Raw genomic sequence first — 14,348 nt, forward strand, 5'->3', positions numbered from 1 at the left:
CACCCCATCATTGTGTTATTTCTTACAAAAATCTTTTTATTATTGCCCTTTACCTCTGAGCCCCTGTTTATAGATGAGGAAAGGTAGAGTCAGTTACTAATTGTCTTGCTTCAGTCCACACAATTCAGAAGCACTGAGATTTGAACCTTGATATGTCCAAACATAAAGTCCATTATCTGAACCAGCAGTTTTTAAATTTTTTTGATTTCAGGATTCCTTTGTTCTTAAATTATTTTGAACCTTAATACGCTTTTGTTTGTGTGGGTTTTATCTCTTAATGTTTACCATATTGGGAATTTAACTGATGAATTTTCACTTTGCTTATTTAATAAAATTTAATTTTTATTTTAAAGTAAATATTTAATAAATACAAAGTTGTAAATACAAAATAATAAACATAGCACAAACAAGATATTTTGTGAGAAATATCTATTTTCCAAAGCAACAAGAAAAAAATAGTAACAGGAATGGCATTGATTTACATTTTTATAAATTTCTTTAATGTCTGATTAATAGAAGGCAGCTGGATTCTGACTTCTTTGTCTGCATTTGATTTGTGGTAATATGTTGTATATGTATGTGAAGATGTACATGAAGAAAAACCGGCCTTACACACACATATGCACTTGAAAAAAGGAGTTTTAAATAACCTGCAGATAATTGTGGATATTCTTCTTTCATAGTACACCATCTTTCAATGAGTGGTAATTTCTTTGTAGAATCTGAAAGAATATCAGTGGGCTTTTGTACTTGGTTAAACTAAAATTCACTGTGGGTTTTTTTTTTTTTTTTTAAAGATTATTTTGAAAGAGATAGCACGAGCTGGGGAGGGGTGGAGAGAGAGGGAGAAGGATCTGAAGTGGGCTTTACCCTGACAGCAGTGAGCCTGATGTGGGTCTTGAACTCAGGAACTGTGAGATCATGACCAGAGCCAAAGTCAGACCGTCAACCGACTCAGCCACCCAGGTGACCCCACTGTGCTATCTTGAAAATTGAATGGGTCGTTCCACCCAGGCATAATTTGGGTAACATCATGAATTGGTTATTTGGAAAATATGGTTTCACTGAGTTTTTCTGATCTCTCAAAGATTGAGACATTTTATTCTACAATATGAAAACATTCACATTCATGAATAATTATCAGTGTAATCTGAATATACTTTAAGGATTGGGGAGTTGTCAAGTTCGTGATGGGGAATACAAGTGTTCCAGAATTTTTAGTTTTTTGTTTGAAACCTCATATTTTATAATGGACAACAAATCCTCTCCGTTGTTTTCCTTGAAACGATACGCTCACTTCATTCACTTTTGAGAAAATGTCTGCCAAATACCCAAGACAGAATAACTGTATTTGTTAGTCATTTTATGTTTCATGTAAAAAAAAAAATAAAAAATAAAGAACAACAAAAAAACCCAACAGCAACTTGTTCAGTTGGTGTCTCAAAAAACTGCACAAGTGCTTGTCCTGGAGTCAGCCGTGGTACTTGGGGAAAGTAGGGGAGAGAGGTTTATGTGGGCTTTCCATTTTGTTAGATAGAAAATTAAAAAGATACAAACTCATGGCACAAGCTTTAATAAAATCAGTATTTTTTTTTTTTTTTTTTTTTTTATTGCTTCCTTAAGGACAGTTTAAAGTGAAGCTGACTTTTTTTCTCTCCCAAGTGCTCTGGGTGAAGAACACTAAATAGGTGTATTTTCTGCCAGTCGCAGTTTTCTCCACCATTTATTTTGTACCATCAGTGTGGGTGTCAGCACTGTGGAAAGTAATTACTATCTTAGTATTTTTGTGAAAACAGTTTTAACTTCCCAAACCCCTCAGAGGGTTTCAGGGACCCCTAGTGATGTGTGGGCTGCACTAAGAACCATTTGTGACACTGTCTTGAAGAATAGATTTGGCAGCTGATGGTTTATCTGAGTGATGCTTACCTTCTTTCTCTTGCTGCTTGTGATTTTTTTGCATGATTTTTCCTCAACTGCAGTTTCCGCCATGTATTAGGAGCACCTCCAAAAGGAGACTGGCAAAGGGAATTCACCACTGTCCCTTATCTTGTGATCTTGGGTCTGCTTTGTTTAATCTTAGAAATTTGGAGCCAAAAAGGTCCCTTGAGACTTCACTTTCTAGATCAGAACAATGAGTTTCTAAAGTTGGCCGGGTTCAGGGGTGGGGTGAGGAGAGTGGAAGCAGAGAGAAACGAGCAACTCTGAAACAACTTGAACCTGTCTGTGATAAAACAGTAACTGTTGACATCTGCACATAGATTCCTTCCTTGAGTAAGAGTTTTTTTCAGAGCTCTTTTTCCTTATCATGGTCTCTTCCAGCTCCTGAGCAGCTGATTTGGAATTTGCCTAATTCAAATTTACAACATACGGTAATTACACTGAATCTGTGGGGGTACTTAGTGATGCATGCTATCAGAGTCAGAAATAATTCTTGTTTCCAGAACCTATAATCATCCAATTTGAAATGGTGTGCATGTTGGCAACATGTAAAACAAAACAAAACAAAACAAAACAAAAAAGCTATATAATATGCACAGAAGTGAAAAATGGAAATAATTTTCTAGAGGAACCCTAAATTTATGATATGTCATTGCAGGATCATGTACGTGAATCTGCACAATAGGGCTTCCATTTTTTTTATGCCTTTAGGTTAAAGATACTGCTTTGAAATTTGCCCAGTTTTCATCTTTACCCATTTTGTTTGTATACTGTTTCCTCTCCTCAGACGTTCACTCTCACCTCTGTTCTCTCCTCCACAGTATATCCCAAGTGTAGAGGGGCTAGGAATTGATAAGAGAGAGGAAAAGGTGAAGACTGTTTTGTTTTTTTTCCCCTGTAAATGCATAGCCTTTTTGCTGAAATGACTTGGCTAACCTTGGATCATTTGGCAAAGAGAATAAGGAGGTGGATTTAATAAGTTTTTTTTTTAATTATTATTAAGTTTATTTATTTTGAGAGAGAACGTGTGTGTGTACGTACAAACAGGTGGAGGGGCAGAGAGAAGGAGAGACAGAATCCCAAGTAGGTTCCACATCATCATCGCAGAGCCTGATGCAGGGCTTGAACTCATGAACTGTGGGATCATGACCTGAGCCAACATCGAGTCAGATGCTTAACCAACTGTGCCACCCAGGCCCCCCCACTGTGGTAGATTTTTATCTTACTCTTCCCTAAATCACCTAGGGGTGTCTGGGCCAGATCAAAGACCCAGGGAAGATCTCAGGGTTTAGAAAAAGAGATTAACCTCATGAAATTAAACCTCTCAGAGGCAGGAATTGTTACACTCTAGCCGACTTGTTAGGAACTGTGCAGTTTGTTCCTGCCTTTCACTGTGAAAATTGTTTTTAAGGCACTTATACTCAAAATCAGCAACTGGGGCTGGAGGCATCCATAATAGCATTGGATTCAAGAAAGAGAAGCTAGCAAAATAGTCTTTATCCCTGCATGAAAATGTGTTCATATTTGTACTTTGAGTCAAGAGAATTGTGGCTCCTGCCGTGCCTGCCTCCCTTCCTTCCTTCCTTCCTTCCTTCCTTCCTTCCTTCCTTCCTTCCTTCCTTCCTTCCCTCCCTCCCTCCCTCCCTCCCTCCCTCCCTCCCTCCCTTCCTTCCTTCCTTCCCTCCCTCCCTCCCTCCCTTCCTTCCCTCCCTCCCTTTATTTTATTTAAACATTTTCTTATCTGTGAGTTATTTGCCTCCCATTTAGTTTGTGGCTAAAATCCCTGAGTTGGAAGTGCTGGTGGTTAAGGCAGTGATAGGTCCACAGGGTGTCCTGGACCATCTCTACTCTTTAGAGGCTATGTCTAGAATATCAACCAGAAGGAACTACAATAGTTGTTGTTCTCAGCTCCTACACTGGAGTGTTTTTATGAGCCACTGAGATAGGAAGTGTAGAATTGAGATTGCTCTGTATCATCTGTAGTGTATGGTGACTCTTCATTCTAAAATGAAGACCTCCGTGCCCAGCCCCCGGGATTCCTGCTGCATGCCTGCCATTGAGGGCCAGTTTCAATCACCCAGCCAGAGCTCACAGGCCAGGCCACTGGAGAGGCCTCGGAGAAGCTAAGAGGCTTGAGTTTCCAGAGCAGCTAGTCAGCGGATTTCCATAGTGACTGCCAGCCTTGCTTTAGTGTCCTACCATTTATAAAAAGAAAATTTATTTACTATTTCTAGGCTTCTAATTATTTGCACTTAAAAATGTACAGTGCCTCCTGAGATCTAGCTGTAAAGGGAGAATAATTAAAATAAATCAACTGAAAGTATCCAGAGGCAGAAGCCAGGAGACGCTGTATGTGGTGGTTTTGAAGCCTGACGGGTGGCCAGCTCTTTTAGTTTTTGTCAGCTCTTTTTTTTTTTTTTTTAAACGTTTATTTATTTTTGAGACAGAGACAGAGCATGAATGGGGGAGGGGCAGAGAAAGAGGGAGACACAGAATCGGAAGCAGGCTCCAGGCTCTGAGCCATCAGCCCAGAGCCCGATGCGGGGCTCGAACTCACGGACCGCGAGATCGTGACCTGAGCCGAAGTCGGATGCTTAACCGACTGAGCCACCCAAGCGCCCCTTGTCAGCTCTTAAGAGACCCAGTGGGTGGTGTTCTTTTACTTTCCTCTCTAGGTATCTTTTTGATATTATTTGCTTATATGTGGTTGTGTTAGGTGCATACATTTTGTGATAGCCTGCCTGAGACACTTGGGGGAAAATACGAGATAAGCTGCCTGCTTTTCCTACCTTGCTGCCTCTGGGGGCTACCTGCAGACCTGAGTTTGCATCATGGAGATGAGAGGAATACAACAAAGAATGAGCTTGAGGATAAAGGAAAAAGGCCCCAAACAGAATTTAAAAACAGGCATCCTGAGTCCATCAGATTTTTTTTTTCTTCAGTCAAGACGAAGATTTTAAGGGATTTTTCATCCTTAACAATACACGTACGATTGTCGTCCTGTTGTTATAACAGCTTGCGAAACTAGCTTCTAGAGTAGCAACCGTGTCCAGAGCTGGTGGGCCTGTTTTTTGCTTGGTGTTTTTGGAGGAAGGAAACCAGTTTTGGAACGCATGTGGGTGATGTACCTCAAGTCCCATTTCTGTGATAGTAGCAGACTTTTTTACTTACTTGTCAGTACCTAGTGAAGGCTTATTAATCAGGTATCATGCGTTCTTTGAAGATGAATGCCCTGGAGGAAGGCCGTGGTAGCAAGTGTTTATCCTCAGTGCCTGAAGGTTCTGTTTGACCACTGTGCTTCATCTCTAGGAGTTATGGCGAAGTGCAAATAAAAATCAGTAAAAATTCTCACTGAACTGCATTCAAACCCACCACTTAAATGCAAGGTGATACTATTTAAAATGAATTAAAGAAAAACATGATCTGTCATGTCTTGGCTTTGATGATGGTATGCGGCGCCTGCAAGTTTTTAAGAGGTTTTAACATTCATGGAAAAAATTAAGCAAATCATTAACCCTATTGAATTTCCAGAAGCCCCTAAATGCTGGTTTCTCATTGGCTAGTTCAGTGTTTTCTGTGGCCTAGTGTGCCAAGAAGGACTTGAATGTGGATTTGGAATCATGCCTGAACTTCACTGCTTATGTCGTCACGTTCCTAGCTTGCCGCGTTCCCTGTGTAGTCTTGGCTCCTTTAACAAGCAGGCTGTGGGTCAGTTGTGGTGGAAAAAAATACACTTAGCAGGTTCCTTTTTTAGAACACTTCCTACAGGTCACCTCAAGTCTCCTAAGCAGTAAAAGGCAAGGTTGGCACATGTATACCTTTTGCCCCCTTTTCTTGCACGTTGAAGTGCTGTGGTTTTTATGGTTACCATATTGAAAAGTACCTACTTCGTGTGATGGAGTCTAGGTCTGCCTCCGTTATTTCCTTGAAGTGAAAGTTTCTGGTGGAACAGTAACTGTGTTCACTGGGCTTTCTCATGGCAGAGCATGTGATGAACCTCTCTGATAATTGTTTTTATTTTTAACAGATGGGTCAGAGAGTTTCTGAATGAAGAAAACAGGGGTCTTGATGTTCTAGTGGAATATCTATCATTTGCGCAGTACGCGGTCACGTAAGTAAAACTTGGCTTTTGGCTTTTGAATTTCATGTGGTCACAGAAGATGCGAGAGAGTGGTAAAATTACATACCGCATTGAGGGGGAGAAACCCAGCAGCAGATGTGGTAAGGTTTAAGGAGGTTTGTTTCTACTCAAGTAGCTAAAAGCAAATCACGTAATTGTTATTAGAAATGCTTTCAAAGCAGAAGTAAAACAGGGGAATAAAAATCACCCTTGGAGGAGTCCTTATTTTTAAAAGAGGTAACTTTCTTCAGTGCTCAAGTTACATTACGTCCATATGGTAGAATACCCTGGCAGATACTGAAAGAGGTATGTGATATACTGTTGAGTGAATAACACATGACACAGAAGAGTGACTTTCTTTTTATTAGAAAACAAAACAAAAATATATACATTTGTACGTGCTTGCAAATGCAGAGAAAATAATTGCAGATGGGGATACCAAATCTAGTGGGACTGAGGGGAGGAGTAAACAGAGGCTTTGCTTTTTTACTTGATGGGTATTTGTGTTGTTTTGACTTCGCCTTCCTAAGGTGAGGGAGGAGAAAATTGGGGCAGAGCAGGAAAAAAAAAAAAAATCAACGTATTTAACCTTGTTTTTTGTTAATTCATAAAATTTTCCCATTTGCAAGGCTTCTGGAAGGATTTACAACAGGAATGAGAAATGTACATTTGGATGAGACATTTTCTTCTCCACATTCCCTCCTTTAGTCAAAAAGCAAAAAGATTGCGGTATCCACCGATAGACTCTCTCACACACACAGATTGAGGAAGTAATACTTAATAATTGTATTTACAATTTGTTTGGAAGACATTTTGACTTGGGTGATAGTGTTTTCCCCCCTCTCCATGCTGCCTTTAAAAGCAGTAACTTGTTTTTTTATATCGCATCATTCCAAAGAAGTCCTAAGACTGAACCAGATGTTATCTTAGAACCCTCAGCACTTCCTTGAGAATGCGTGAGGAGAAAGCTGTAATTACTCCTACCTAACGGATGCAGAAATGACAGTATTAACTGAGACTAGCTTAATCAGTTTCAGGTTTGATAATTCTGGTGTATGATGTGAAGTAGAGTAAGAGGCACCGATGGACAAGTTCTTAGCTTTTTAAGAAGTTGTCCTCTGAGGTATAACCCCACTTTTTATAGCCTATTCTTCCAAAGGGGGTTTCTTGTCTATGTCCATCATGTCAAAAACTGCCAACCTCTTTTTCACTTTATATTCTGTGACAAACACGATAATACTACCCTGCTGCATTGTTTAAAATCTGAAGGAGTGATTATGGAATCGAGGAAAAGCTAAGAAATTTCAGTGGAAATTTCAATGGAAAAGGATGGCATGCTATGTATGAAATGTTTGCTGTGATTAACCCTTTACCTATATCACGATAGAGCCTGTGAACCAGTTTTCCCAAATGTACCCTCACTTAGGACCAGCAGGAAAAGGAGGTGCTACCACGAGGGGATCCTAGTTGTGGCATAAGATCGAACCCAGCAAAAGATCAGAACTCAGAGCTGTGGTTTCCTAATCTCATTTTTTTTGGCGTTGCCTTTACATTCTCTGCTTGCTAGGTTTGGTTTGCTTTTGCCTTGTTTAGATAAGTTTTATATATAAATACATAACTTACGTTCTTTCTTGAAACTAATGGGCTGAAAAGTTCCTTACTGTTCCTTGGCTTGTGACAGTTTCCTATCCCAGGTAATGTGAACCAACAGGTTCATGTTCCATCCCTAAATAGGATGCTTAACTAAGGTGTGTGTTTCCTGATTCTGCTCTGTGAGGGGGGTGGGAAGGGTGAGCTGAGAGGAGTGGGAAGCTATGGAACAGCTGACCAGTGACTTGGGGGTTGCAGAGTGACTTCGCGAGAGTAACAGTGACACGTGTGATCTTGGGGTGCCCCCCTCAGCTTACCTTCTCCAGTATCAGTTGTAGACTTCTATTTTTAGTTCTTAAGGATTTGATTACTCAATCCCACCTCTTTTCTGTTCAGCTCTGCTTCCTGCATCCAAAAGCATGACAAAATGGCCAGATCCATTCACTAATGATACGTCAGTGGCTCATCTGAGTTTGCAGATGATAATTCTGACGGAATTCTAACAGAATAACTTTATTTTGGCCATCGTACTTTTATAAAAAGTCAAACTTTTTGACAAAAAGGCCTACTGGTTTTTTCCGATACGTATTGTTACTGTCTCTTCTGCAATAGCCTCTCGAATCTTCCATGTGATATTAAGTATAGCTGCCTTCTGTTTATTCTCTGATCAGGTGTTGCCGGGTGGAACTATGGGTAGAAACACTTGATGAAGTATTTTGTTGAGAAAGGAGAGCTACTAACTTTGAGAGGAGAAAATGCATACAACACAAAGGCCTGGCTGTTTAAAAATTTTGTTCCTAAAATTATGCAAAAATGAGCAACTTAACTCTCCATTTATTCTAACATGGTTAACATGAGTAATAACCTCAAAAAATGTCAGAGAGAAACAACAGTCCTTCTTTAAAGAGCACCACATTGGGAAGAGATTCCAAAATCAAAGCAAATCCATAACGTTGCGAGTAATGTATCACATATGGTTGGAAAAGTACACTTGCCAACACACTAGGAGAAAATGCTCAGTGAAAATTGATGGGTAGGAATAAATTAGTCTAAGCCTACATATTGACTTGTTAAAGCAAAATGAAGACAGCTGTAAGATCTTTCCTTCCCCTTCCCCCATACCAGTGTTAGCAGTTGGTAAATTAGTAAGCCTTGTAGTAAAATACAGATAACACATTACTATTTATTTCTGCGCTGTTGTTCAACTATTTTTTTTGCCTTGCCCAGTATTTGTCACTTTGTATTCTGCAAGTGAACACTGAGTCCGTGAAAATTCTTTTATGTTTCTTTTTCAGTTTTCTTTGTTTGCAAAGACTACCCATTGTAAGGTGCAAATGTATACTAGGAAGGAGCATGTTATGCACATCCCTGCATTTGTGTGACTGTGAACTTTTAAGGCTTCAGTGGCATTTCTCTTTTGTTTTAGTTTTGATTTTGAAAGCGTGGAAAGCACTGTGGAGAGCTCGGTGGACAAATCAAAGCCCTGGAGTAGGTCCATCGAGGATCTACACAGAGGAAGCAACCTGCCCTCCCCGGTGGGCAACAGTGTATCCCGCTCAGGAAGGCATTCTGCACTGCGGTGAGTTCCTTTAATCAGGAGGGAGGCATTGTGATAGGATATGCGGGGACAGCAGAGTTCCTGGCTTCTGGTGATGATCCTGGGCCACAGATTGCTGTAAGTTCTCACGCAACCCTTGGATTTCTATTGATGCAAAGGAAAGTTTCTTCAGGAGTTTATGGGAGCATCAGTGGAACAATATTCTGTAGCTTTAAATAGATTTCTGGGAACACCACACCTGCACTCAGCACAGAAAGTTCTGCCAAATGATGGAATGCAGTAGACTCCATCGGCAGCTTAAGTTTTCAAAACCAGGGAGATGCTGACTTTGTCATTTAGGCTGTGTGTTCTGTGTAGAGGCAGCACCTCTTGAGATTTGGGGTTCTCAAGAATTCCTTGTTGGCTCTTCATACTCTTCTTCCCTCCCTTCTTCCATTGGTAGCTCAGGTGTGTGCTCTGTGGGATGTGTTCTTAGTCCTAGGTGCACAATGCTGTAGTGATCCTTTTTATTAATGAAATGCCTTTAAGCAGTGCTTCTTTGGTTAGGTGTGCTCAGTTGTCAACCTTCTGTTTCCTCCTAAGAATTTGTTCTCTAGTCTTTCGTGGTTGAAATACCACCATGCTAAGGAAGGACGGGTGCTGATCATCTCTACTGCTAATGGCTGGAATGTCACTGCGATTGATTATTCACTCCTTTCCACATTCATTCACTGAAAAATATTTTTGAGCTTCTATAATTTGCCAGGCACTGTAGTTAGAGTTAAGGTACACGTATGGATAAATCAGAACCCTGTCTGTCAAGATGGAGATGACATCTAGAGCAAGTTCTTAAAGGTTGCTGTTTTGCAGAAGTTTAATAAAAGTTTTTATTAATAAATGCCTCATTCCCAAATGTTGCTTATTCTTTGCAGCTTGAAAAATTTATGTCACTTATTTCAGACTTGATCTGGCAAGTGGATGTTGTTCCTGTCCATGTTTAAGATCCCCATGGATATTGGGTCATTGGTGGTGAGGTCCCATGTGTCAAGTTGTAAATCAGTGAAAATGTGGCTTTCAGACTTTTTGTAACTGGTAGCCTTTTATTTACCTTTTGTCCCTTTGACTTAGATTTTGGTCATAGAAAGTTAATATCTCAATAATAAAGTTCAGTTTGGCTGAAGGATTTGACGTTTGAATGAGATGCTTCCAATCAACCATTCAGATTTTCCATGTTTGAAGATGCCAAAAATAATAATGGGTTTCGAATGGTTCAATAATAACGAAGAGCAGTGTTTCAGTTCGTCTCGTGGTATTTGCATTAGGCCAAGAGCTATATAACTTGCTAGTCTACGTCAACTTTACATGTGGACAAGGCTGATTTGGAAGTTGAAGAAAGGCCAGTCATGCCTGAGGAATTCCCTAATGACCTTGGTACCGGAATGGAAATTCTTACCATTAGTGTAGATATAATTATATGTAAGGAATTTAATTGACAAAAGTACATTTTAATTCACTTTTTTATCATTTCCTACTTGGAATGTATCATATATTGGCTAGGTACCACCTTCACAGGATTCATTTTTCTGATTAATAATTCATTATGCCTAATTTTGAATTATTAAAGACTGTTCATTGAGAACACATTGTTTCTAGAAGAGTGGAAGAATCAGGAAAATATGGGAATATTTTAGGTATAAGGAGAATGGTAGTCCTGGACCCTGGAAGGCATTGTTTGACAGTTGGCTCAAGGTAGATCCTGTTAGAATTCATTTTAAATTGGAAAAAAATGGACCAAAAGTATAGATAGACATGATGGAAATGCTGTTCTGGGAAAGTCAGCAAGTATATGACATGGATGGTTGGCAGATGTGCTAGAAGATGACCAATTAAGAAACCAATATCGCATTCTTCTGTCTTGTGTTTGAACAGTTTTAAACTGAGGAACGGAACATTTGAATTTCCTTTGACTCTTCCTTCGCGGGTTCTAGTAACTCCAGAAAATCAAGGTGGCAGTAACTTTTATGCTGCTTATTGACTTGAAGCTTAGACTTTTGTTTTTGAACAATGTATATCAATGATACTCCAGCTCTTGTGGTTCATGGATTTGTGCCTGGATTCTAATTCTGTATTTGGTCATTTGATAGAATCTGTGACTTAAAAAACAAAACAAAACAAAACAAAACAGCAATCAGGAGTACAGGCATATGGTACATGTTGCTTTTCATATACCCAAAGATTGTTTACATTTTTTTCTTTTCCTCCTCCTTCTTCTCTCCCCTTTCTTTCTCTGCTCCTCACACTTCCTTCACTTTTTGGCTTTCTTTTCGTTGCCCTTCTTTTTCATTCTTCCATCTCATTTCTGATTGTGTTCTCGTCCTCTGCTTTGTCCTTTCTCATCCTCCTGTCTCCTCTCCCTCCGGTTCCATTCATGTCTTACACCACCACCAGATTGGTTTCTCTGCCTGAGTATCTTCAGTTCAAATGCCACCAGAGCTGCTCCTCTCCCTGTTGCCTCTGGAGCAGCTTCAGTTTACACACTGATGATGAGGCTTCAAACCGGAAAATCTCGTAAGTCACGGGTGAACACGACACCCATGAGAGCTCGTAGCGCATGGTGGCAGGGTATTGCAACTGATCCCCAGGTTATAATATGATAACCTCATGGCTTACTACCATCACCCTGTGCTGGAACAAAGTCCACTGCTTTTTAAACTTTGGTGCACTCTGTTAGCATGTTATGATTCCTCAATTTAAGAATCTGACCCTTTAAGGTATATTGTGTTAATGTTACAGGTTCTTTGAAAAGAGTAGAAGGATATGAGTTCACGTACTGTAGCTTCTTCTGGTAGCTTTGTTTGATAAGAGTGTCTTCTGTATCCAAATGCAGATTTTAGTTCCCTCATCTTAATCTCCAGATAAGAACGTTGATTGAATAGAAATCTGACCCTATATCACTTGGCAAAAGGGGTTCAACTTGGAAGAAGAAAGGGGATTTCACAAAATTGACAATATTTTATAAATGGGGCTTGATGAAAGAAAAAAGGAAAAACACTGTTTTTACACAAAATTTTAATGTTGATGGACACTCTCCTCTTTGTATTCAGTTTTTAACTGTTTAAAATGGAAGATTAAAAATTTTAGGATATGACATTCACCTTGAGTTATATTAACTGTTAGGTTTTATCTTATCAATTTGTCAACTTGGCCAGTGGTAAAAACATTGATATTGATGTGGTGGAAACCTGGGATTGTAAGCTTAGGGCCTAGTTTTCCTTCAGTTAAGATTTCTGTTAATGTGGCCATAGGTCTGGCTAAATTAAATGATGCTATGGCACAAAAACAGACACATAGACCAATGGAATAGAATAGAAACCCCAGAACTAGACCCACAAACGTATGGCCAACTCATCTTTGACAAAGCAGGAAAGAACATCCAATGGAAAAAAGACAGCCTCTTTAACAAATGGTGCTGGGAGAACTGGACAGCAACATGCAGAAGGTGGAAACTAGACCACTTTCTCACACCATTCACAAAAATAAACTCAAAATGGATAAAGGACCTGAATGTGAGACAGGAAACCATCAAAACCCTAGAGGAGAAAGCAGGAAAAGACCTCTCTGACCTCAGCCGTAGCAATCTCTTACTCGACACATCCCCAAAGGCAAGGGAATTCAAAGCAAAAGTGAATTACTGGGACCTTATGAAGATCAAAAGCTTCTGCACAGCAAAGGAAACAACCAACAAAACTAAAAGGCAACCAACGGAATGGGAAAAGATATTTGCAAATGACATATCGGACAAAGGGCTAGTATCCAAAATCTATAAAGAGCTCACCAAACTCCACACCCGAAAAACAAATAACCCAGTGAAGAAATGGGCAGAAAACATGAATAGACACTTCTCTAAAGAAGACATCCGGATGGCCAACAGGCACATGAAAAGATGTTCAGCGTCGCTCCTTATCAGGGAAATACAAATCAAAACCACACTCAGGTATCACCTCACGCCAGTCAGAGTGGCAAAATGAACAAATCAGGAGACTATAGATGCTGGAGAGGATGTGGAGAAACGGGAACCCTCTTGCACTGTTGGTGGGAATGCAAATTGGTGCAGCCGCTCTGGAAAACAGTGTGGAGGTTCCTCAGAAAATTAAAAATAGACCTACCCTATGACCCAGCAATAGCACTGCTAGGAATTTACCCAAGGGATACAGGAGTACTGATGCATAGGGGCACTTGTACCCCAATGTTCATAGCAGCACTCTCAACAATAGCCAAATTATGGAAAGAGCCTAAATGTCCATCAATTGATAAATGGATAAAGAAATTGTGGTTTATATACACAATGGAATACTACGTGGCAATGAGAAAAAATGAAATATGGCCTTTTGTAGCAACGTGGATGGAACTGGAGAGTGTGATGCTAAGTGAAATAAGCCATACAGAGAAAGACAGATACCATATGGTTTCACTCTTATGTGGATCCTGAGAAACTTAACAGGAACCCATGGGGGAGGGGGAGGAATAAAAAAAAAAAAAAAAGAGGTTAGAGTGGGAGAGAGCCAAAGCATAAGAGACCGTTAAAAACTGAGAACAAACTGAGGGTTGATGGGGGGTGGGAGGGAGGAGAGGGTGGGTGATGGGTATTGAGGAGGGCACCTTTTGGGATGAGCACTGGGTGTTGTATGGAAACCAATTTGACAATAAATTTCATATAATAAAAAAAAAATGATGCTATATATGCACATGAGTACCTGTTTGATTTTTGAAGACAAAGGTTGTATTAATTCAGATGTAAGAGAAAGTCATTTTTAATTTTTAAGAACAGTTACTTAGTGTCATTAGACTAAATAAGCAGTGACATAGTAAATAGCTGTTTGGATTACTTTTTTAATGTTTATTTTTGAGAGAGACAGACAGCATGAGCAGGGAAAGGGCAGAGAGAGAGAGGGAGAAACAGAATCCGAAGCAGGCTCCAGGCTCTGAGCTGTCAGCTCAGAGCCTGACGCAGGGCTCAAACTCACAAACTGTGAGATCATGACTTGAGCCAAAGTTAGACACTTAACTGACTGAGCCACCCAGGCGCCCCTCTGTTTTGAGTTTTAAAAGAAATGGGTAGAATATAAGAGCTTGGAAGAAGGGGCCAGATTTTAACTGGGACTT

The 14,348-nt window shown here is 39.9% G+C and overlaps 1 protein-coding gene across 12 annotated transcripts in view; it reads left to right on the forward strand.

Annotated features, from left to right (window-relative positions):
• Positions 1–14,348, forward strand: part of FMNL2 (formin like 2) — a 314,932-nt gene that overhangs the window by 217,130 nt on the left and 83,454 nt on the right. For 11 of the 12 annotated variants that reach the window (XR_006712882.1, XM_045479839.1, XM_045479843.1 and 8 more), the window contains exons 5-6: positions 5,966–6,049; positions 9,075–9,227. Coding sequence is in view for 11 of the 12 variants with exons in the window: in XM_045479839.1 (XP_045335795.1) it covers positions 5,966–6,049; positions 9,075–9,227 (237 nt within the window). In the remaining variant the exon portion in view is untranslated. Of the gene's footprint in view, positions 1–5,965; positions 6,050–9,074; positions 9,228–11,345; positions 11,754–14,348 lie in introns of those variants that run through there. The other variant, XM_045479848.1, reaches the window with a different exon arrangement.

This window comes from Leopardus geoffroyi, chromosome C1 (assembly GCF_018350155.1).
Source record: "Leopardus geoffroyi isolate Oge1 chromosome C1, O.geoffroyi_Oge1_pat1.0, whole genome shotgun sequence".
In the NCBI taxonomy this organism is placed as follows: domain Eukaryota; kingdom Metazoa; phylum Chordata; class Mammalia; order Carnivora; family Felidae; genus Leopardus; species Leopardus geoffroyi.